The sequence below is a fragment of the Oncorhynchus kisutch genome, linkage group LG8 (assembly GCF_002021735.2).
Source record: "Oncorhynchus kisutch isolate 150728-3 linkage group LG8, Okis_V2, whole genome shotgun sequence".
NCBI classification, from domain to species: Eukaryota; Metazoa; Chordata; class Actinopteri; order Salmoniformes; family Salmonidae; genus Oncorhynchus; species Oncorhynchus kisutch.
Window position 1 is genome coordinate 48,997,093 of NC_034181.2, and position 26,028 is coordinate 49,023,120.

At 38.4% G+C, this 26,028-nt stretch overlaps 2 protein-coding genes across 3 annotated transcripts; both read right to left on the minus strand.

Annotated features, from left to right (window-relative positions):
* Nucleotides 1-4,946: 4,946 nt before the first annotated feature.
* Nucleotides 4,947-16,967, minus strand: fut9a (fucosyltransferase 9a). Its single transcript, XM_020489405.2, has 3 exons — nt 16,564-16,967; nt 12,022-12,224; nt 4,947-10,907 (listed from the first exon to the last, which is right to left on the minus strand). The coding sequence occupies exon 3, from the start codon at nt 10,897-10,899 to the stop codon at nt 9,811-9,813; it is 1,089 nt and encodes a 362-aa protein (XP_020344994.1). The 5' UTR covers nt 10,900-10,907; nt 12,022-12,224; nt 16,564-16,967; the 3' UTR covers nt 4,947-9,810.
* A 490-nt stretch (nt 16,968-17,457) lies between these two features.
* On the minus strand, nt 17,458-25,549 carry manea (mannosidase, endo-alpha). 2 transcript variants are annotated; one of them, XM_020489407.2, is made up of 5 exons: nt 25,472-25,549; nt 23,279-23,928; nt 23,056-23,165; nt 20,924-21,000; nt 17,458-20,622 (listed from the first exon to the last, which is right to left on the minus strand). In XM_020489407.2, exons 2-5 carry the CDS (start codon nt 23,805-23,807, stop codon nt 19,989-19,991), a joined length of 1,350 nt encoding a protein of 449 aa, XP_020344996.1. In that variant the 5' UTR covers nt 23,808-23,928; nt 25,472-25,549; the 3' UTR covers nt 17,458-19,988. The 2 variants fall into 2 exon arrangements, with proteins under 2 accessions (XP_020344996.1, XP_020344995.1); XM_020489406.2 differs by having other exon boundaries at nt 25,227-25,485.
* Between the last annotated feature and the right edge of the window lie 479 nt (nt 25,550-26,028).

The following is a 26,028-nucleotide window of genomic DNA, read 5'->3' on the forward strand; positions in this document are numbered from 1 at the left end:
CAATACAAGTCCAATTATTTTGAGATTTCAGATTATACCTACTAGGAACAGAGAACAAAGTAGGAATAGCAATTACATTTCTCCAGTTAGCACCATTAGGCATGTCACCACTTTCAGATACAACATGTGGAACTCTTACAGTGACCAAAGAGGAGATGGTAAAAACTGACTTACATGTAATGCTAATGTTGTCCTCACATCAATTTAGTTGACCAAGAACCTTTCCCATGTTTGATGACAACAGCTGGGAGCCATTTTCACCCAGGTGAATTCCGTCTTCCACAAAGTAGAGTCAAATATCATCACCTCTTGAAGACCATAGTCAGAACTATGGCACATAGTTAACTGTCAATGGTTTTAGCGGAGCTGCGGTCCCCTTGCCCCCCCAGAAGCCAAATTGAATGCTCTGCATTGTATTTTGACGTTTTATTGACAACAACCTATTAGCCTGATACTTGCTACGTCCTGTCATGCTAAACTAGCTGTATAACTCTGTGAATATATGCATATTTCTGCCTTGGTTAATTCCTATATTGAGATACTAGCCTGTATTATCAACATTTCTACCTCCTGTGGTTCATATTAACATGTGAACATTTGAGTAATTCCTGTTGTTTTGTATTATATTTCTGTATGTAACCTTGTTAGGGTATTAGGTAATTACAGCTGTATTATTCTGTGCCTTTATTTGTATGTAATTATAGTGCTTTATGCCACTAATCTGCACTTTATTGGTTATTAATCCTTAATAGTCTACTGACGCACCCTAACAGGGTTACAATCTAAGCAACATAATAAAAAAATCTCCATGTAAATCCACCAGTTTAAGATAGAGATATCAGACCATGCAAAAAAATATAAAATGTGCATGTCCTGCATCTCAATCCACCACATCCGACCTACAGTATGTCAGCCTTCCACATCTGCGGTGGAAGGCGGCCAAGCTACAGTGTTATTTGTCAGACCATGAAACATCCCAAAAATTGGTCTTATCACAAACACGTTGGTAGCGTCCGAACGGTTTGGCCTACAAACCACGGTAATGTCTCCTAGATATAGGACAGACACTTCAAAACCTTATTCCATATGATACATTTTTGACTGTCTTTTTTGCCATTTATGAATGTGTTATCAATGTGTTTCCATGGGCTATAGTAGTAAAGGCCAAATTCAATATTTTATCAAATCATTTTAAAATACTTTTTGGGGATACCTAAAGATGTGTTAGGATATCTTTAGGTATCCCCAAAAAGTATTTTAAAATTATTTGATAAAATATTGAATTTGGCCTTTACTACTATTCTACATCAAAACAGCTAAATTATCTATGGTATGGCCATCTCAAAACAATTCCATATGTTAGCTTAGTAGAACCCCTCCCCAATCGGTTTAGACTTTTAGAGGTTTAATAGCTAAAATGGCGACACCCTCATGTTACCTTACTGTTCATAATTGGTATGCTTCTTTATGGAGTTGTACCTAGTGGCCATTTTATGTACTCTCACCTTACTATAGCTTACAAGTGATGTTGTATTTTATATGCAATAAGTTGTGGCTGTTAATGCTATTTATTTGGATGCTGCCTACTTGCTTATGTATATTACTTTTTGTGTACTCTCTATTTCAGAGACCACACACACACTCACACACCATTCTCCTACCATGCACCACATGGAAGTTTGGACTCAACCTTTCCTTCTAACAAAGGAAGTACATCTGTAGGAGTCATATGCCAGTCAAGCTAGTTACGAATCTAATGAACCACAATTTGGATGGGGGATTTATAGTTTATTAGTCTAATTGAGGTGTAGACAATAGAACATCACGCATTTGAGTGTTTGAAATTGTTATGCGGCTGAACAATCAGATGAAATACTGAAATTCAATTGTCTATTATTCTGGGTTATGGTTCTATTCAGAATTTCACATAATAATTCATGAGAACACTACAGTATTTCATACTTAAGATTCATGCAAATCTCACATTGACATTGAGCATACTTATCTCAAGTTAGGCTTTGGCCCGCAGTGCCCAACTGAGGCAATGGATTAATCTGTGTCAACTCTGCATGTCAGAAGGGATGACTGTGAATGCCAAAGTGCTAGTGAGGATTTCGGGTAACTAACAACAGTCAGAGGATTGAGGTGTTACCATCATAACACTGGGCCCTTGCTCTCATCAATCATGTATCAGTGCATGTAGCCCGCTATTTATACCAGTGTGGATCATGATGGCACAATTTACTGCATGCAGAAATGGATATTACAGCTGGAGCAGCCGCCGTTCAAATTTGACAAGAGACAATTACAAAAAAGTCTAAATGCAGTCGAACACCTAATATTTCACATTAAAGGGATATTTTACTCAACAAAAACATACATTGAGTGTACAAAACATTAAGAACACCTTCCTAATATTGAGTTGCACACCCCTTTTGCCCTCAGAACAGTCTCAATTTGTCACTCTACAAGGTGTCGAAAGCATTCCACTGGGATGCTGGCCCATGTTGACTCCAATGTTTGCCACAGTTGTGTCAAGATGGCTGGATTTACTTTGGGTGGTAGACTATTCTTGATACACACGGGAAGCTTTTGAGCCTGAAAAACCCAGCAGCGTTGCAGTTCTTGACACAAACCGTTGCGCCTGGCACCTACTACCATACTCCGTTCAAAGGCACTTAAATATTTGCCTTGCCCATTCACCCTCTGAATGTCACACATACACAATCCATGTCTCAATTGTCTCAATACTTAAAAACCCTGATTTACCATCAATATGAGATCATAGCTTTCACCGGATTCACCTGGTTAGTCTATACGTCATGGAAAGAGCAGGTGTTCTTAATGTTTCATACACTCATTGTATTTTTGTATTTTCTTCATTAGTCCACTTTTGTATTTGTATTTATTATGGATCCCCATTAGCTGGTGCCAAGGCAGCAGTTACTCTTCCTGGAAAAATTAAGGCAGTTAGCCTTAACAGTTAGCATTAGCTCCTGAGTGGCGCAGCAGTCTAAGGTACTGCATCTCAGTGCAAGAGACATCACTACAGTCCCTGGTTTGAATCCAGGCTGCATCACATCTGGCAGTGATTGGGAGTCCCACAGGGCTGCCCACAATTGGCCCAGCAACGTCCGGGGTAGGCCGTTATTCTAAATAAGAATTTGTCAAAACAAATCAAAATATACTTCATGATGACAGCTTTGCACACTCTTGGCATTCTCTCAACCATCTTCACATTGGAATGCTTTTTCAATAGTCTTGAAGGAGTCCCACATATGCTGAGCACTTGTTGGCTGCTTTTCCTTCACTCTTGCGGTTCAACTCATCCCAAACCATCTCAGTTGGGTTGAGGTCGGGTGATTGTGGAGGCAATCTCAAATTTGGACTCATCAGACCAAAGGACAAATTTCCACTGGTCTAATGTCCATTGCTCATGTTTCTTGGGCCAAGGAAGTCTCTTTTTCTCATTGGTGTCCTTTAGTAGTGGTTTCTTTGCTGCAATTCGACCATGAAGGCCTGATTCATGCAGTTTCCTCTTAAAAGTTGATGTTGAGATGTGTATGTTATTTGAACTCTGTGAGGTGCAATCTGAGGTGCAGTTAATTGCCGATTTCTGAGGCTGGTAACTCTAATGAACTCTAAAGTAACTCTGGGTCTTCCTTTCCTGTGGCAGTCCTCATGAGAGCCAGTTTCATAATAGCGCTTTGTGGTTTTTATACTGCACTTGAAGAAACTTTCAAACTTCTTTAAATATTCCGTATTGACTGACCTTAATGTCTTAAAGTAATGATGGACTGTCGTTTCTCTTTGCTTATTTGAGTTGTTCTTGACATAATATAGACTTGGTCTTTTACCTAATAGGGTTATCTTGTGTGTCTTGTCACAACACAACTGATTGGCTCAAATGCATTAAGAAGGGAAGAAATTCCAAAAATGTACTTTTAACAAGGCACATCTGTTAATTGAAATGCATTCCAGGTGACCTACCTCATGAAGCTGGTTAAGAGAATGCCAAGAGGGTGCAAAGGGTGGCTACTTTGAAAAATATATATATTTTGATTTGTTTACACTTTTTTGGTTACTACATCATTCCATATGTGTTATTTCATAGTATTTATATCTTCACTATTATTCTACAATGTAGAAAATAGTTTTAAAAAACTTACAAAAAATTGAATGAGTAGGTGTGTCCAAACGTTTGACTGGTGCTGTATATCACATTGTATTGGTTGGAATAATTTTGGATAATAATTTAAATAGCTACATATAACATAATCAAATTATAAAACAACTAACTATAACATTTCACCTTCCTTATAACTGTAAAATACATATTTGTATGTTTAGTGCTAGAAAAAATGTGCTAATTTTCTAAAGGCCTCTCTTGACCAAAACGTCTGCCCCCATTGCTGTAAACGTCGCACTGAGCTCTAGCTTGGCTCCCTGGACTTGTTAGGAACTCGTTTTTCATATCATATTAATATTGTCCATCTATGACAAACAGGACATGTTTTTTTGTTTGAAACAACTATCTACTGTTGCGCTGATGTAACAATTGCAGGCATGTGCTTTGTCCCAGGCTGTAACTTAGGGTTCAGCCAGGAGTTGATGGACAGTCAGAAGACTGAATGAAATAGTAGAAGGGACATCCCCAGCTTGAAGTGGTTTCAGATTTCACATCCTATGTCACAGAGGCTCAGACAAATTACAGTACTACTGTGTCTGTGTGAACCAGGGCTATCGCTCAATATGCAAGCCATTTCGATCTAGGGTACCCACAGATCAATTTATAAGCGAAAATGTCCATCGGAACTAGCTTCAAAGATACAGATTGAATAGAGCCTTATGTTTCTTAGTGAAACCTTATGAAGATTAAACTTAGTAAATAGGGACATTGTGTCTTCCAATCTATATGGATATGTATACTAACCCTAAAACGTATGCTCTTTTATAAATGTCTTTATTTTCTTGACAATACCAGACATCTACAGTTATACACATTGGCAACATACAATGATTTGGCAAAAACCTTACAATGATCGATTCAAGATCTCTTTCAGTAAACTGGCAGAAACGTCATTGCCCAATTAAGATTCAGCAAAACATGAAGAATGCACTTCATGCCGAGATAATGGACATGGACATCAACTTTGCACCAACTCGAATAAAAAACACATCCTAAGCCACTCTCCTAATGTACTTACTCACAGAAAAAAGAATTGACATGTTTGTGCAAAGAACAAAGAAAGTTCAGACAACAAGAGAACAAACCTGTTGCAACAGATCACACTTAACAAGAAACCTCTGTTTCATACACGAAGTGAAACTGTACAATATGAAACCATACCTGGAAGTTTCATAGTCATATTCTGGGACAGTTCATGAACTCACAATAGCTCAATTTGAGACAGCCAATGAGTCATACATTTATGCGTGAATAAAAGATATATCGCTGCAAAATGTCAACAGGAGGGTTGAAATTAGGTCATGTCAACAGGATAAAAGAAAAACTGTCTGCATTCTCTTTTGTATAATTGCCTCACTTGAAGAAAAACGGCCTTTCCAAAACAGTATTACTGTTGTCTTCAACGCTGGCTCTCCGGTATAAGTGTCTCTTTTCTTTACTCCTCATTCATAAAGCTGCTTTGAAGCACAAATCATTATTCAAAGCTGGCAACACTTGAAAGTTAAAACGAGACTGAAACATTAAAAATATATACACATTATTCAAAAGATAATGAATGCCATTTGACAGTCTTGATTGAATGCATTTTATTTCATAATTTGAGAATAGGATTAGTTGACATAGCCAGAAGATCAAAGTAAGACAATGCCAGTGGCTGAGCTGAAGGCAAGCTTTTTATTAGCTAAAATCTTTGGCTGTGGCTGTAAAAAATGTATGGTTTGCTGACCCTAATAGGCTATGTGCTGCTGTTTTTTAGACTAGCAATATAGGTATTATTACCTACCTCAGCAAATTAATCAACTAGCTAGCTGTTGTTGTCAAAGCAGAGTTGGTCTACTCACAGGACACTACTCACTTTGTGCATTAATAGCTGGTGAAAATTTGTGTTAGCAATTTGTTATCAAAGCTTAGCTAGTCCATTAGTAGCTAGCTAATTTAGTGTGAGTATAAATACAGTCCAACCAAGGTTAGCCTAGATACTACAGCTGCCCACAATATTATCTACGGTAGGTAGACTGATTGATTTAGCTATGGTCTGTGCAGCTCTCCCTTGACTGGCAGCAGGCTATAATGCACCGCTGGTGCTGGTCTGATTCAGTATTTGGAACTAGGCTATGTCCCGGGCAGTATCAACCAATCACAGCCTGGAACAGTGGGAGAAAGAATTCCATTCAATCAAGACTGTTGAACTGCTTTCTAAAATCTTTCTACGTTATTTAATTAATGGTAGAGCTGTGGGGTGTTTTTAAAAAGAATTCTGCTCGTCTACATGTCAGTGGACTAGTTTTGAGGATGGGACACATCATTACGAACATCAGTCGTGTGCAGTAGATCTTCTGGGTGTCAACGAAAGTTGACGTTTCAACATGAAGAATCGTTTGGAAAGAAAATGACAGCCGATGTTCTGTGGTCAGAGGCTATAGGGCGGCTGCCCGCTGCACACGGACGACATGCTTTATGTTGTGTCCTTGTCCCTTACACCACCTTATTAAAATAACCTTTCAGTTTATACACATAGACTGATTGTTTTTTTTATTGTCTATATAACAAATATTTATAATCATCCTCTTTACACTAATGGTCCCACTCACAGTAAATACAACAAAATGAAAACAACCTGAAAGTTGAGTATTTTCACCAGGTACAAACTAATCTTGCATAAAATATATTTTGAAAGTCTTACATACGTTTTGCGTTAAGATTCAACAGCAACTATTTAGGTTACTTTCTTTGAAGGTTACATATATAACCGAATTGAATTGGTTAAACAAAGGTTTTGATTCAATCTGTATAGCGGAATATCCCCGGTAATAGTGCGATTATAATTTAAATGCAATGTTCCCGTGTTTACGGAGATTGCATTCACGACAGATATGTTACCTCAATCGGAAAATTACCTTTAAATTTCAATCGCTCTATACCGCGGCTCCTCCGCAATACGGACTGAATCGAGCACGTGTGTTTGCAAGGCAGAGGTCCAAGGTTATGGTCTCGGGGTGTGCAGGAGCAGGTGGAAGTGGCACAGCTAGGCAAGCACAGGGATGTTCGTTACTGATACATAAAGCATTCACAACAACATAATAATACAAATTCATAACACATCCATGAAGGTGTAAGTAACATTTATAAAGACCTTCATAGTGTATTCATTCATAAAGCATCTACAGTAGGAACACAGAGATACGAAAATGTCAGGAATGGAGGTAGTTCGGAACACTGAAATGTCCTTAACTTTTAAATTCACCTTCTCAAACATTTATTATTATTACCTTAATTAACATTGATTGCATGTTACATGTGTTTTCCAACCATATAGCCAGATACTATAAATATCTGATGTATTTTTAGAACATGTAAGCAACAGTTATGTTTGATTTAAATAAAGGTTAAATAAAATAAAATAAAATTTAAATGTAGTCTACAGAAGTTATATTGCCCATTCGGTTGACCGGTCAGTCTGTAACTCTGTGGTTCATATCTTTGATGGTCATTGTGACAAGTTTTCATACAATCTATAGATTGTGTGAATCTATCTGGCTATACATTTTGGAAATTAATTTAAAAGTAAACTAAAAGTATCAATGATAACACAACATGCATAGTGATACACAAAATGGAAATAGTACAAAAATAAACAGTATTTCAGAACCAATAAAGTAACATAAAGGGAATAAATCGTTTTTTTGTTCTGCCCAAAATCTGTCGGTTCATAGGACTTTTATTTTCACATTTAAACAATTCAATAACGTCACTAATAACAAAAAATAATACTGTATGCTTATTGAATGTATTCTTAAGGTTTTTGATGTTACTGATTTCATGGGTGTGTTATGAATAGTTTATATATGCTGATAAGAATGCTTCATGTATTCAACCTTCAAAGAAAGTGTCCCTACACTGTATTTGAACTGTAGCTACAACATACCAGCATCATAATATTGTCGTAAACATGACATACTGACAGGTATTATTAACATAAGTTTGTCACTTACACATCAAGGCTAAAATGGTTAGCTGTAGTGTAGGTAACCTGGCATTGTGTTATAAACAGAAGAGTAAAAAATCAAATAAAATGACACTCCTTATGTTTATTTTGGTGAATTATGACATAATTATGTAAGGTAATCATTAATCCGCGTTATATCCTAGCACCTAATCATACCCTAATTCCAATTGGCACATTCACATCTTATCTCTCCACTGCTGCTGTGCATGATCCAGATGGGTGTTACACATTGCAGGTGGATGAGGTCAGAGAGCTTTTACTGGAAATGTGAAGTGCTTAGACTTGATGAAAGTGCTAAATGGTGCTAAGTGGCCAATATCATAGATTATAGAAAAAATGTAATAAAAGGTTAGTGGCTGGTAGGATAATGTTATGACAATATTAAACTAATGAAATTGTGAATAGTTTACTTCATTAAGGTAGTGTTACCCTTTAGGAAAAAAGTGTCACGACATTTCTCATGGTTATGAAACATTTATGTAGTCTTGATAGGTGTCAACAACAAAAAATTGCAAGTGACATTAACTGTTGTCATAACACTTGTTATAACTACTTCAGAAATGTTTGTTATATTATGACTCTTATTATGTACAGTTCAAATAAAGTGTTACCGATTCAACCATCATGCTGAGAGCTGTTTAGATGCATTGTTCAGTGGAGAAAATGTTTACAAAATTAGCATTTACACAGCATTCTATGAAAACTGAGCTTGGGGCATTTTAAAGAACTGCAATGCATTTAATGTGATAATGCCCACTAAGAAACCACTATTAGCATAATAAGTTCACTATTCTCCCCTGACACACTTTGTCAGTATTTTTTTGTTATCTTTCCTTCTTTCTACAATGTGTTACTGTACATACATGATCAAAGATGACTATCCATTTGTTTTGCAAATGCAACCTTGCAAAAATAAATTGAGGGTGATTTCTCAAAAACACACACATGTACAATATACAGTAGATAACAAAACTGAACTACTTTTACATTTGAAGTTCGGTAAACACTGCATAGATGACTGTATCACGAATTTTAGATGGTATTTTATCATACAATGTCGCAATTCAATAAATAGTACATAAATGTTTTAATTGAAACAACTATTTCTTCAATTACTTACTGAATATTTTTTTTTTTTGTATTTATTTAACTTTCATTTCATCTTCGGAGCCCATTGAGACCAGTGACTCATTTTCAATAGTGCCCTGAGGACAACAAATTCAACATGAACATTCCACAGAAAAAAAATACTAGTTACAATTACAACACCACAATATTGTGTATACTGCCAGATGAAAGATGTGGCATGTCAGCTTGATTCCCAAGTTACAGTACATCATAAAAAAACACATAGCAGCAAATGTGGTCACGTTCAGAGATTAAATATAAAAGTGTTATTTTATAAAACAAATATTAAATGCATTGCAAATGACTACAACATAAATACATGATTGAATGAAAATGCAATAGACAAAGTAAGGCTGAGCAAATCTGGCTGGTAACAAAATAAAAAAAGGGAATGGCTAATTTGGGCCCCTGTAACCACTGAGAAAAACATGTTGAAGATATTTTTCAAGCAATGCCTCCAACAGCAAAACAACAATTTCTTGGGACTTCAAGGCGTTCCACCCCAATACCATTTATCGAGGTTATTGAATGCCTTGTACTCTTTGTGCCTTCTGAGATAATCACAAGCGAGGCATGTGTGTTCGGCCCAGAAGTATGCCTTTTTCACCTTAAAGTGCCGTCGCCACTCAAAGTACCTGAGGTACATTTCCTCATTTTTGTCCAAGAGCAGGAGATAGTCAGCTAACTCTTTGGGAGAGGTGAAGTCATCCACATGGATAAAAGCATCCCCCTGGACAAAGTTCTCATAGTTCTGTCTTGGCGGGCCTAAAACCACAGGCACCGTCCCTACAGAGAGTGGGTTATACAGTTTCTCTGTGATGTAGTCTTTGTGAATTGAGTTCTCAAATGCCAAGTAGAATTTACAACTGGCGATGGTAGGAAAGTAGTCTTGATCCGCAATGTACTCCCCAAAGGCTTGTCCGTAAGCGCGAACCTCAATGTGTTTGTATAGCTCGTTGTAGTACTTCACTCGCACATGATCCGGGTTCCAGTTGCTGACAATCCAGCAGATCAATTTGCTTTTGCTCGGAGGCACGAAATCCTCGTCCCCTTGGGCCGTCACGATCGACCCATAAGGCACTTCGATATCAGCATCCTGGCGATAGTTCAGAGTTAAATTGAACAGGTTTTCGATACCGGGCAGCTGAGAGGAGTGAGATGGTGACTCTAGATTCATCCATATCCACTTTTGGAAGGAGGGACGCTGAAGGGGGGGCAGGTTGGAGAGATCAGTACAGATATCCCTGTGATGTATGACAACACCATCTGACTTATTATATAGGTTCCGATCTGCTGTGATGAAACAGCCTTCAATGTTGAATAGAGAGCTGCAGACACCCAGGTCATAGGTCTGTCCAAAGGGCCAGAGCCAGACGAGTACAGTGGTCAGGTTTTTGTCACTCTTGGCGGAGAAGAGGTTTTTAACTCGGATTGTGGATGCTGTTGACTCTACGGGACCTGATAGCCAGCTAGTAGACGGTTTAAAGTACATCAAAAACAGAGTCACAAAACAGCCCAGTAGGAAGGTGCCAACTAGAAGGGGTCGTAGAATTCTGTGGAAAGGTGCAGATGGCATACTCTGTCCTATAAAGATACGTAAAAAAACAACAATTAAACTCAATAAATCTGTGAATTCCTTATTTAATCAGAATGACTCTTTCCAGTGAATAAGAGGAAGAGAGGAATGATGACAAAAGTTTGAGATTGTTTGTAAGTGTCTGTCCTTGCCTTATACAGTACGAGAGGGCCAACAATGTTAAACAATAGCTTTTACATTCTCTTGTCACGTTCAATGAACTGTTTGGCAAACATTTTTGTTGTGGCTCGTGCAGTGTGAGAAGTGTGTTGAGGCAATATGTGAATGGGCACACTAGATTAGCTCGCCCGGTTTGCAGAGTAGGCAGAGATTCAACTAGGGGCCGATAAAATGGCTCCAAATGTGAATCTTCGCTGGGCAAGGTAAATCAAGTGTGCCTTTCGAATACCTGCAATAACCAATGGATATAAACATAAACAAACTATGGTGCAAAAGGTACAGGGCCTATGAAAGTCTGCTCTGCTGTGAACCGAATATGGTGATGATTTATAATATCTTCTCAGATGATTGTGAGGAGCAGCTGTCTTACATACCTCAAGTCCAAACTTCTCTGTCAAAGTGGAGAGACCACGTCCACAAATACTACTAACAGCCCTCTTTCTTAACTTGTACCATGTCGTGCAGTGTGGTTTGAAAAAAGACGTGGAAGCTTTTTAAAGTACAGTGCTTCCCACTGGGCAAAGATTGGTTTCATTAACGTTGTTTCCGCGCCATTTCATTAAAAAAAATGTAATCTGATGACGTTGAATCAACATGAAAAACGTATTGGATTTACAAAAAGTAATCAATGTAAGGGAATTTAGTCTTTTTCACCCAACTTTGAACCTAAATCTACTGACATGGTGAAATGTTTGGTTGATTTCACATTAGTTGACATCTCAACCAAATGTTAATCAACATTAGACATGGAACTAACATCTGTGCCAAGTGGGTTGGGCTAGTTTGCGATTGGTAAAAAAGCATTGTCTCTCCCTGGCAGTCTTATAATTCTAATTTGCACTGAGAAGTACATATCTAAAAAGGTAATGTAACATTGAATCTGCATTAAATCATTTTACTATTAGGTCAAAAGTATCAAAGAAAAAAAGAACTATTCCACACCTGGTAGATTTTACTTTGTGCTGAAATCCAGGCAAGGAAAAAAGTCATGGAATTCTGAAGGGGCAGGTTCTACATTGGCTCAGGTAGTAGTGTTTGAAGTAGTGTTTGAATGAGGTGTGGCTGCACACGGTTGGAATAAGGTCCTTAGTCATCTAGTGATTTTGGTCTGATGTTGAGTTCCCAGGTCATCTCATTGATGTATCCTTAAGAAAAAAAGAACAAGTGGGGTTACAATAGTTTGTTAAAAGGGAGTATCCGAAGGCACCCTAACTGTTTCAGTTTTAACCATGTTTTGAGGCTATACAGTGTTTGTTTACAATCACATTGTTTACAAACAGAGTAAAACAAGCTTATATTTTGGGTTCTGATGAGGTATGACAGATTAACTAAACTGATGAGGCATGTATACATTATATATTCTTCAAGAATCAATGGGTAGATCATTAATTTATAAGTACAAGAATGGATAGCAACTAAGTATCCTAGCTTTAAAGGGATAATGTGTGTTGCTTCAAATACAAGCTTGTTTTTGTAGCAATCTCAGATTGTCCATTTAAAGTGCAAATATTGAATTGCTATATTCATTTTTGGACTTGTAAATTAATTATATATATTAATTGACTCTTAAAGAATATATAACTTATATGCCTCATCAGCTTAGTTCAACTGCAATATAAGCTTGTTTACACCAATGTTTGAAAACAATGTAAATGTGAAAAAAAAACACTGTAAAGCCTCAAAACATGGTTAAAACTGAAACAGTTACAGTGCCTTCAGAAAATATTCAGACCCCTTGACTTTTCCCACATTTTGCTAGGTTAGACTTATTCTAAAATATATTAAATGTTTTTTTTTCTCTCATCAATCTTTTTTATTTTATTTTTATTTCACCTTTATTTAACCAGGTAGGCTAGTTGAGAACAAGTTCTCATTTACAACTGAGACCTGGCCAAGATAAAGCATAGCAGTGTGAACAGATGGAGTAAACAATTAACAATTCAATAACACAGTAGAAAAAAAAGAAGTCTATATACATTGTGTGCAAAAGGCATGAGGAGGTAGGCGAATGATTACAATTTTGCAGATTAACACTGGAGTGATAAATGATCAGATGGTCATGTACAGGTAGAGATACTGGTGTGCAAAAGAGCAGAAAAGTAAATAAATATAAACAGTATTGGGATGAGGTAGGATGGGGATGAGGTAGGTAAATTGGGTGGGCTATTTAAATCTAAGCACGGTACCCCATAATGAAAAAGCAAAAACTGTTTTTACTCAGTACTTTGCTGAAGAACCTTTGGCAGTGATTACAGCCTCACGTCTTCTTTGCACAACTGTATTTGGGGAGTGTCTCCCATTCTTCTCTGCAGATCCATTCAAGCACTGTCAGGTTGGATGGGTAGTGTTCCTGCACAGCTATTTTCAGGTCTCTCCAGAGATGTCCGATCAGGTTCAAGTCCGGGCTCTGGCTCGGACCCTCAAGGACATTCAGAGACTTTTCCCGAAGCCACTCCTGTGTTGTCTTGGCTGTGTGCTTAGGGTTGTTGTCCTGTTGGAAGGTTAACCTTCACCCCAGTAGGTCCTGAGTGCCCAGGTCCTGAGTGCTCTGGAGCAGGTTTTCATCAAGGAATATCTGAACCTTCCTCCATTCATCTTTGCCTCAATCCTGAATAGTCTCCTAGTCCCTGCCACTGAAAGACATCCACACAGCATGATGCTGCCACCACCATGCTTCACCATAGGGATGGTGCCAGGTTTCCTCCAGACGTGACACTTGGCAGTTCAATCTTGGTTTCATCAGACCAGAGAATCATGTTTCTCATGGTCTGAGAGTCTTTAGGTGCCTATTGGCAAACTCCAAGCGGACCATCATGTGCCTTTTACTAAGGAATGGCTTCCGTCTGGCCACACTACCATAAAGGCCTGATCGGTGGAGTGCTGCAGAGATGGTTGTCCTTCTGGAAGGTTCTCCCATCTCCACAGAGCAACTCTAGAGCTCTGCCAGAGTAACCATCAAGTTCTTGGTCACCTTCCTGACCAAGGCCCTTCTCCCCCGATTGCTCAGTTCGGGCAGGCGGCCAGCTCTAGGAAGAGTCTTGATGGTTCCAAACTTCTTCCATTCAAGAATGATGGAGTCCTTCATTGCTGCAGACATTTTTTTGGTACCCTTCTCCAGATCTCTGCCTCGACACAATCCTTTCTCGGAGATTAACGGACAATTCCTTCCACCTCACGGCTTGGTTTTTGCTCTCACATGAACTGCCAACTGTGGGACCTTATATAGACAGATGTGTGCCTTTCAAAATCATATACAACCAATTGAATTTACCACAGGTGGACTCCAATCAAGTTGTAGAAACATCTCAAGGATGATCAATGGAAACAGGATGCACCTTTGCTCAATTTGACGTCTCATAGCAAAGGGTCTGAATACTTATGTAAATAAGGTATTTCAGGTTATTTATTTTTAATACATTTGCAAAAATTTCTACAAACCTATTTTCACTTTGTCATTATGGGGTATTGTGTGTAGATTGCTGATTTTATTTTATTTTATTCCAGCCATTTTAGAATGAGGCTGTAACGTAACAAAATGTGGAACAAGTAAATGGGTTTTGTTAAGGATTCTGGCTTTAAATCAGGGTAGACTTGCACCACTGGAATAACTTGGTGATACTACTTTACATGTTTGACTGGCCTGATACGGAACTTGTTTAATCTCAGTGTTAACCTATTGAGTTAAAGCCTAGGCCCTAGGTATACGTTCTGGGAGCTAACACAATTCTTCAGGTCTTAGGCAAGAATGCTCATCACACATGCATACTGATAGTTCAATTAAGCACCTACTCCCCCACTACACATTAACTGAATCACTGTCAGAAAAATACAGTTTTCAAATATCCATGTCACACACATCAATAGCATGCATATGAGAATGCTGCCATCTTAAGGCTGAGTGAACACATAATGTTCCAAGCTCTTGTAAATTGAACACACACCTGTGACCTGCATGTTACATAAGAAAATAAAAAGCAAATCAAATAATGCCTGTGTAGAATTAGACTACTCTTTTCATATATTCCATATTTTATTGAAACAGTTACAAAGAAATGATTCTAGTTAAACCAGTAACTTTCCAATTTCCAGAGTCTTTCACAATTTTCTAGCTTATTTATATATATTTTTTTTTTACCTTTATTTTACTAGGCAAGTCAGTTAAGAACAAATTCTTATTTTCAATGACGGCCTAGGAACAGTGGGTTAACTGCCTGTTCAGGGGCAGAACGGCAGATTTGTACCTTGTCAGCTCGGGGATTCGAACTTGCAACCTTTCGGTTACTAGTCCAACGCTCTAAACACTAGGCTAGCCTGCCGCCTTATGGCAGCACTATTTTTCTATACAGACAGGCATTTGTGACTGAGCAGTAGTTAAGAGAGCTATGTTCATCAGCCATTAATGGACTAGGGTAGACAAATGCACCTCATTTTAAAGGCTTACAGTATCAATGCATTTTCATGTACACCAAATCCTCTTACATGACAGGAATCCACTTTCTGTAAGTATTAGAGAGATACGTTGTGCTTAAAAGGTTGAAATGTATAAAGTTGGATTCAAGGGAAAGCTATAGTATGCAAAATAGGACTGTATTCAAATGATAATGATGAAGGTTGAATGGAAGCAGACAAATAAACTGTGAGGGTGAGACATTTAGAATAATAGTTCATCATTCACAGGTGGCATAGTTAGGTCTCCATGGTGATCAAAACTAAAGTTAAAGAAATAAATTATATAGAGAAATTGCTATGGCTCATTGCGCTTATTTCCATTTGGTAAATGTATAAGTTTATGCAGGGATCAAAATGTTTTTTCAAACTAGTATGACAACTGGGGGGTGGGGGTGCAATGGTTTTGTGTAGGCTATTGGCTCTATCAGAGGGCGGGATAAAACAGGACCATTTGCAGATTGGCTATTATAATAATTTTTCCTGCATTTCTCGTTTGGTTTGGCTACACTGGCGAAAGGTTGAAACGAGCAGTATCAAAAGTAAGAATACATTTTCAGCCGGTGCAACTGAAGGTCATTTAAAAACCAGTTGTAGCCTAAACACGCTTGCAATGAGTGTCATTCAACATTGTAGTTGGTGTGTAAAATAAAATCTATTGGTAAAAAATGTAGCCTTATATTATTGTAGCCCTATTCCCTCTGGTTAACAAACGCCCTTTTACGCACCAACAGAGCATCAAATCATGTGGGCCATATATAAGCATCTTTGAGAACACTGACAGGCGTGTAAACATAGGCTACTCCTTATCGTCATTCATAGTGGGCAAATCATCGAATACAAATGCCTATAACGTCAATGACCTTAATACAAAAGTGTATTTTTCTGAATGCAAAAATGGGGTCTTGAATGATGAGATATATGCATTTCCTTCGGATTCTTCTTGATGTTTTATTTATAATTAGCTAGCACATCTTGGCTTGCGAAACGAGGTACCACTGCTTTGACACGGTGCGGAGAAAAATCAATTTTACTCACCATCTCGACAAGCATGTATTAAAATATGCATATCTTCCCATTGCTTTTCCGGGTCGTTCCCTCATACATACAGTCCTACATGCCGAAAACGTTAAGGATGCAAATAAATATTTGCGCTGATGGCAATATTTGCAGGAATTGGCCAGGATTCATAGGAGCCGAAACCCATAACGTTTCCGCGAACTTGCAATGTAAGGAGGCTATATAAAATCCCACCTCCCATGCGACCTAACTGAGAAGGTTACCAGAATTCGAAAATGACTGTTATTCTCAATTCAGTAAATTTGAGCAAATGCATCGTTTCGTTAAATATAAGGACGCCATGTAAGGCATGTGATGCGATGTGGAATAATTCCTCACTGGCTGCCCATGCGCTACCTTCCTTGCCCCTATTTACCGACAATGCAGATATAGGCTGAAAGTGTATTCGTGATACCGAATGTAGGTAGCCTAGCAGAGATTCTATCAGTTGGGCATGCGTTCAAAAAATGCATTATTGAATAAATGTAATGTGTATCATACGTTCCCCATCTTTCAATTAGGAATGCATGTGCAATATTGACGCTGCTCATACAATTATTTGTTCGCAGGTGACGTGGTTTCCAAGTAAATTATTAAAATGACATGTACGTAAACCTATATGTAAACCCATACTCATTAAATTGACAAGATTCGTGATCAATTAAAGTTTACTTGATAGTCTATTTGAATAATCCCCTATCTAAATTGTTCAAAGATTCAGTAGCCTACTATGCGCATTACAAGAGATAATGTTGAGGCTGAATCAGTAGGACGTAACCCAGGTTGGTAATGTTAATATGACAATGTTTGCCCCTTTTGTTAACTGTCCTGTATTTAAAGAAATAAGGAAGGAAAACCCTGAAATAACAATAGTAGCCTAAATGTACACAATGTTTATTTTAATTAAGGATGTATATATGCGTGCATTATGGTTTACAATTAACAGAAACTTAGCTGCTTAGTCATTGGTATGTACAGTGCCTTCAGAAAGTATTCACACACCTTGATATTTTACACATTTTGTTGTGTTACAGCCTGAATTTAAAATGGATTATATAGATATGTTGTCATCACTGGCCTACAAAAAAAAACAATGTCAAAGTGTAATTATGATTTGACATTTTTACAAATTAATAAAAAATGAAATGTTGAAATGTCTTGAGTGAATAAGTAAGTATTAAACTCCTTTGTTATGGCAAGCCTAAATAAGTTTAGGAGTAAAAATGTGCTTAACAAATCACATAATAAGTTGCATGGACTCACTCTGTGTACAATAGTGTTCAACATCATTTTTGAATGACTACCTCATCTATGTACCCCACACATATCTAAGGACCCTCAGAAAAGCAGTGAATTTCAAACACAGATTCAACCAAAGACCAGGGAGGTTATACAATGCCTCTAAAAAGGCACCTATTGGCAGACAGTATATACAGTAGTGCAATGAAGTAGGACCTGTCACAATGTGGTGTTTTGTACAGACGGTTAAGAATTTCCTAGACAAAAAGCATATTCAATTCAGACCCTCCTTTAAAAGTGCTTTTTAGCCCAGGAAGGGGTTTAAATCTGGGTAGCCCCTACCTACAGTGAGGGGGGAAAGTATTTGATCCCCTGCTGATTTTGTACGTTTGCCCGCCCACTGACAAAGAAATGATCAGTCTATAATTTTAATGGTAGGTTTATTTGAACAGTGAGAGACAGCATAACAAAAATATCCAGAAAAACGCATGACAAAATTTTTGATTTGCATTTTAATGAGGGAAATAAGTATTTGACCCACTCTCAATCAGAAAGATTTCTAGCTCCCAGGTGTCTTTTATACAGGTAACGAGCTGAGATTAGGAGCACACTCTTAAAGGGAGTGCTGTCTGTTACCTGTATAAAAGACACCTGTCCACAGAAGCAATCAATCAATCAGATTCCAAACTCTCCAACATGGCCAAGACCAAAGCGCTCTCCAAGGATGTCAGGGACAAGATTGTAGACCTACACAAGGCTACACATGGGCTACAAGACCATCGCCAAGCAGCTTGGTGAGAAGGTGATAACAGTTGGTGCAAATATTCGCAAACGGAAGAAACACAAAATAACTGTCAATCTCCCTCAGCCTGGGGCTCCATGAAAAATCTCACCTCGTGGAGTTGCAATGATCATGAGAATGGTGAGGAATCATCCCAGAACTACACGGGAGGATCTTGTCAATGATCTCAAGGCAGCTGGGACCATAGTCACCAAGAAAACAATTGGTAACACACTACGCCGTGAAGGACTGAAATCCTGCAGCGCCCGCAAGGTCCCCCTGCCCAAGAAAGCACATATACATGCCCGTCTGAAGTTTGCCAATGAACATCTGAAAGATTCCGAGGACAACTGGGTGGAAGTGTTGTGGTCAGATGAGACCAAAATGGAGCTCTTTGGCATCAACTCAACTCACCATGTTTGGAGGAGGAGGAATGCTGCCTATGACCCCGAGAACACCATCCCCACCGTCAAACATGTAGGTGGAAACATTATGCTTTGGGGGTGTTTTTCTGCTAAGGGGACAGGACAACTTCACCGCATCAACGGGACGATGGACGGGGCCATGTACTATCAAATCTTGGGTGAGAACCTCCTTCCCTCAGCCAGGGCATTGAAAATGGGTCGTGGATGGGTATTCCAGCATGATAATGACCCAAAACACACGGCCAAGGCAACAAAGGAGTGGCTCAAGAAGAAGCACATTAAGGTCCTGGAGTGGCCTAGCCAGTCTCCAGACCTTAATCCCATAGAAAATCTGTGGAGGGAGCTGAAGGTTCGAGTTGCCAAACGTCAGGAGAAGATCTGAAAAGAGGAGTGTGACAAAATCCCTCCTGAGATGTATGCAAACCTGGTGGCCAACTACAAGAAACGTCCGACCTCTGTGATTGCCAACAAGGGTGTTGCCACCAAATACTAAGTCATGTTTTGCAGAGGGGTCAAATACTTATTTCCCTCAATAAAATGCACATCAATTTATAGCATTTTTGACATGCGTTATTCTGGATTTTTTTGTGGTTATTCTCTCTCTCACTGAAAAATAAAACCTACCATTAAAATTATAGACTGATAATTTCTTTGTCAGTGGGCAACGTACAAAATCAGCAGGGGATCAAATACTTTTTTCCCCTCACTGTATAATTGCCCAAATATAACAGTTATTCATTAAAGTACAAATCATTATAATCATATAAAGCAGGACAAATACCACACAATTCAAGGCTGCCCTTTCATTAGTTAATCTGTAAAACCATGATAATGTTACCATACAGGACAAAGAGTAAATATAGGTTTCTGTCACATGCACTATTGTCGTCAAATTCTATAATCTATATTGTGTAAGACAATTTCTGGACAGATTTAATGTTAGGCCCTTACTTTTTGTATCATTCTAGCCATCTCTTCCTTTCATTGCTAAATATTGCTGCCCATTTGCGAGTTACCTCTAAATAGACAACAGGCTTGTGTGGTAAGTAGTCTAGGTACACAGTCTGGCTTGTTTTTGGAATTGCCATCTCAATCTGGGTTCCCTCATGCCATTCATTAAATGATGTTATAGATATAATATCAGCTCCTGCTTCTAGGGCTGCACTCAGGGCCATTTCATAGTACTTCCCATTAATGCGGTTGCGTGTATTCTGGAAATTCCAAGGCCTAATACTGGTGTCAATATAACCTGGCCCCACACTCGGAATGAACAACAGGTTGTTGTCTTCACAGAATGTTTTAATGGACTCCCAATTGCGGTGAGTGGAGCCATAGGAAAACCCATTAGTGGCAAAATAAGTGTAGACTCCGTCGAAACCTGCCGTGACGATATCCCTCTTGTGTTTCTCTTCAACAAGAAGGGCTATGAAGATACCATCATAGGGAGTATCTCTAATGCTACTGCTTTTGGTGTGTTTAAGGAGTTTTGCCCACTGTTCTGAGTTGAGTAGATAGGAATCGTAGACGTAGAATAGAGGAAGAAACTTGCCAGTGTTTGTTCTATGCCTGTAGAATGCAGGGTGCTCACCATATCTTCAGATAGAATGACAGAATTACATATTAAGTACCATTTTACAAATAGGGTCTACTTACAAAGATTAAGAAAAATACATGATCTGATTGAGTTAGGCATTGGGCTGTTCAATCATATACAAATTCATAAAGCTGAGGTAATAATTTAAACATTGCATATATAAGGTATTACTGAACAAATAAATGAGTTAACCTGGGGTAAAAACGTATGTTGAATAATAATATAAGTCGAACTATTGATAAGACTGACAAGACTAAAGGCCAATCAGAAATATAAAATAAGGAATGATGTAATACTTACTTCTCTATGATGTACTTGACATTGTTAAACATACTTGTTTCATCTCTTCCTTTGTATGGTTCAATGTGAAAAGCAACCTGTGTAGTACACACAAATCAACAGTAATATGGAAAAAAAGAGGCAATGGATTTGAGAACTGAAAAATTGCTTTATTTTTATGTTGTCAAAGAACACATGTACATTGGGGTCCAAAAGTATTCACACCATTGATAAAGATGAGAAAAATGACTATTAAATAAATAATTCAAATACTGACCTATATTGTGTGCTAAAAAAAATCCTCAGAGAAAATAGATTTAGTTTAACAAGTAATAATTTATTTTCTCAAAAAGGTAGAAGTCGAAATGATTGACACCCGTTTTCAATACCTCACCTAGCGAGGATAACGCCACTGAGCCTTTTTCTAAAATATTTTAGGAGTTAGAAAACACATGGAGCGGGGGATCTTAGACCATTCCTCACAGAATCCTTCCAGATCCTTGATATCCTTTGTCTGCGCTTATGGACTGCCCTCTTCAATTCAAACCACAGGTTTTCAATGGGGTTCAAGTCCAGAGACGGAGATGGCCATTGCAAAGTGTTGATTTTGTGGCCAATGAACCATTTCTTTGATGTGTGCTTGGGGTTGCTGGAAGATCTACTTGCGGTCAAGTTTCAGAGGCAACCAGGTTTCTGACTAAAATATCCTGGTACTGGGTAAAGTTCATGATTCCTCTAACAAGGGCCCCAGAACCAGAGGAAGCAAAATAGACCCATTTATTTTTATTTTGACGGGGAAGATATATTGAGACCTGGGGTCTCTTTTCCAAATGCGCCCTGTATAATACAATATAAAATACACATTAAAAACAAAATATATATTACAATACAAAAGCACAGCCATCCTAAGCACAAATAAAACATCACAAATCACTCAGAAAAACAGTTACATTCCTCCACAAATAAATTGCCAATCAATATTTTTAAATTGCCCAAACGACACCAGAACATCAAGATTAAATCTATTTAGAATTTTGTTCCAGCAATACGGTGCATTAAAACTAAAAAAGTATTGAACTAGCTCGGTGGAGACCCTAGGAACCAAGTGTTAACCAATCCTGTGAACAAGTGAGTCAACTCAGGTGATCCACCACCAAGCAAAATAGCCACATAACATCAACGATCCACCACCATATTATAAAGTAGGGATTGGGTTCTTTTCTGCTCATGCGTTCTCATTTTGACATCAAAGAGTTGTATTTTCTTGTCATCCAACAAATGTAAACACCTGGAGTTTGCTAAACTGCATTGGCATTTGCCACTTGGATTGGAACCGGTGCTGTGGTAAAATGCCATGAAAATAGAGCTCGTCGGGCATGCACACCAGTGGTGGGTTTGGCATCGAAATGAGAAACCATGAGCAGAAAATAACCGCATAGCTACTGTAAAATTAGGTGGTGGATCTTTGCTGTTATGGGGCTATTTTGATTCCACTGGTCCTGTGGCTCTTGTTAGAGTCAACGGCATCATTGCAGCAACTGTTCCTGGACCCCATAATAAATACAAATACAAACGTCACCCAGTATCAGGATATTTTATACAAAAACCTGGTTGCTGAAACTGGCCACAGGTGGATCCTCCAGAAAAACAATGACCCCAAGCACACAAAGAAATGGTCAATTGGCCACAAAATCAACATTTTGCAATGGCCATCACAGTCTCTGAACTTGAACCCCATTGTAAACCTGTGGTTTGAATTGAAGAGGGCAGTCCCTAAGCGCCGAAAGATATCCAGGATCTGGAAGGATTCTGTATGGAGGAATGGTCTAAGATCCCTCTCAATGTGTTCTCCAACTCATAAAACATTTTCTAAATAGGCTCAGTGCCATTTTCCTCGCAAGGTGCGATATTGAAAGTTATTGAAAACAGGGGTGTCAATCATTTTGACCCCTATTTCCTCTAATCGCTCTCCTTAAGCAATTGTATTAGTACAAAATAGAATATCCCCATTTCTTTGAGCATAGAATATAGCTCAGTGTTTTAATTATTTATTTTGTTCAGTCATTGTTGCTCATCTTTTTAAAGGTGTCAAGAACTTCGAACCCCACTGTATATGAGCCATGCTTGCTCTTTTCATTGATTATCATACACACCTTTACATGATATGCATGTGCCACCTCCAGTATCAAAGGCACAATGTCATCTGTTGGCTCACCGTTTTCATCCTTCATGCCAGGTGGATACCAGGAAACAGCAAGAACACCTAGAAATGCACAGACTGAGTTATTCAACTGATCATGAATGACATGGCAGACTTGGGTCTTACCGTAGCAGAAAAATACTAAATTAAATGTATTACCAACATCAAAGCCTTACCAATAGCTCCAGCTCGCAGTTGCTTCATGTGAGCTTCAATAACAGAGGGGTCCCTGGAACTATAAGCTCCTAAAGCAGGATAGAAGTTAGCCCCAATGTCATCTGGTGGGCTGTGTCTCCCTCTTGGGTATCCTGCTGCCACCTTTGAATCCCAGTGTGGCAGAAGAGGGTGGTCCCAGTGAATGTACTTTCCATCAAACTGTGTGTTGCCATACCATGTGTAGTAAAAGGCATGAATATTGTAGTTTGGAGCAGGGAATTGCCTGAGGGCAGCCTCTACGTTCTTGACCCTCTCAGAGTCTATGTCAATCATTTTGGTCAGTGCTTCAGGGACGACACTGTCAATATTACCAAGGATTTGAATGTCATTTTTTCCAGGTCCTTTGATATTAGGGAACAATTCGGGACCAAAGATGCTTACAAATGGAGAATATTCTGGTGTAAAGGACTTTAAAACAACTGTTACTATGAATATGAGCAACACCAAACCAATAAATGTGGAGCAAGATCTTCGTCTAAACCTTGCCATTCTTCAGTTAATGCTTGTTGTGATCCACTGTCCATTCTTGGGAGAACTGTTAACATTAGGGGTTTTTGGGCTTATTGTTGTCAATGAAACTTGGCTGGTCCATGTTGGTTCATTCTACAAACTGAAATGCAGAAACAAAAAAACAGGTTGACTAATTATCCATTCATTATAGGGCAGTGTTCCCCCAAAAAGAGTGAGATCATTTCTAAAATGAAGCAGTTTATATTTGACCAGCAGAAAATGAATGGTGGCGGACAATGGTACACTAACCCAATGTTAACTTATGCCTTTCCCTAACTCTTACTGAAACTATACCTGACTATAACTTTCATTAATTCTGACCCCTATGCCTAGACTTTCTGCAGGTTAAATATCCACTTCCTTATTATTTTTATCTAGAGTGTCTACATTAGCAGGCCTATCATGTATTAATGCTTCAATTAAATAAAAACATAAAAACAGGTCCCTGCCACTTGTATTGGTGTACAGCTGAGGTATATTGCTAGGGAAATGTAACAGACATGTAATGGAGTTAAGGAATGTGACTTTCTTCTACAATTGTCCATGTAATTTTTCATTACCTAAATATTGATTTTCAGTTTTAGTGTGAGAAAGAATCAAGTCAAATTCAACCCCACTAAAATGTACCGACAGTGCTCTCTAGATCCAAGGACTGACTGTCCATGAGATCCAAAAGTTAGCCATATTTTGACGATATTTACATTTGAGTCATTTAGCAGACGCTCTTATCCAGAGAGATAAGGATTACGTGCCTTTCCCAAGGGCACATCGACACTAGCAGAAGCTTTTTTTCCCAGAGATATTTAGAGGAGCAATTAGGATTACATGCCTTGCTCAAAGTCACAAGCAGATTGCGAAACTGATCTGTTTGTGGATTCGAAACAGCGAACTTTCGGTTACTGACCCAACGCTCTTAACCGCTAGGCTACCTGCCGACCCGTTTAATTACATTCGTGTTGCTTGTAAACAATGAATAAATAAAATCGTATATTTTGGGTTATGATGAAGACAGAAAGTTGTAGTAAAATCGTGAAACATACTTGTATTCTTCAAGAAGCAATGGGTAGACTAAATATCAAGAATTAAAAGAACATTGCAGCTTCCCAATTCCCAGACACTACGTGCAATGTGCTAACGTTAACAGTTTAATAGTGTCTTATTGCATGTCAAGTGATATGTCGGGAAGGCAAAATATTGCAATGTGAAAGTATTTTGTTATGATTATTGTATAATAGTTACATTGTTACAACAACAAACATTTCAGTGCGCTATGCGGAAATCCTACATTGAAATTATACTACCGGAAGATTACTCAGTAAGAAAAGCATTTGCCATAAAGTCGAAATGAAGCTATATTCTTGCAAAATACGACAATTCAACTATCAAGGTTAACATTACCATCATTCATTTTCTTGCTGTTGTTCTCTCCGGACATTGCTGCACTGAACTTTAGACTGGACAGGACAGCAGAAATCCGAATGAGCTACATAGCGTATTATCTATTTTGTCCGAAGCACACTAAAATGTTGGTTTCACTAAATTAGACATTAGGTCACAGGGTACCTACATACGCTATACGCAAGACAATCTACTTGTGAATTGACGCTATGCATTGTTCCTGTTCAAGATTTGTCATAGCCTACCTCATTGTGTTGGTGACATGTGACGGCTTTCCGTGCTGCGTAGGTAGACGGCGTATAGATCTACAAGTCATCTTACCTAATGCCAAAGCACTCTATGATCCATCTATGTTATTGAAGATTTGTGAGTCTGCGCTGCGCTCAAGCTAACGAAATTGAACAAGCAAATGAAAAACAGCAGTCAAGGGTGCATTCCCAAAGCATGTCGCCCTCAATCTTTCAAGAAGACGTATTGCATTAAACCAGCCAGCAAAATATTAGTTATGAATAATTATTTTCTTGTATGTAAATTGTTTGTTTTACTTCCACGAGCAAACGTTTCTCTGTGATACCACAGACAACCCTCTACATTACGCAAAAAAAGGACACCATCTTTGTGGCGTCATAAAGGAAAGACAATATTTTCGATCCTTTCATAAGAAGACTATCCCATTTTGCCAGCTAAAGCCAGTGGTGAGTAAAATCATTGATATATTCTAATGTACTTCACCCATGTATTTGGACTAGGGACACATGTAACTAATTATTGAAATACTGAATTATCAAGAATCAGATGCATT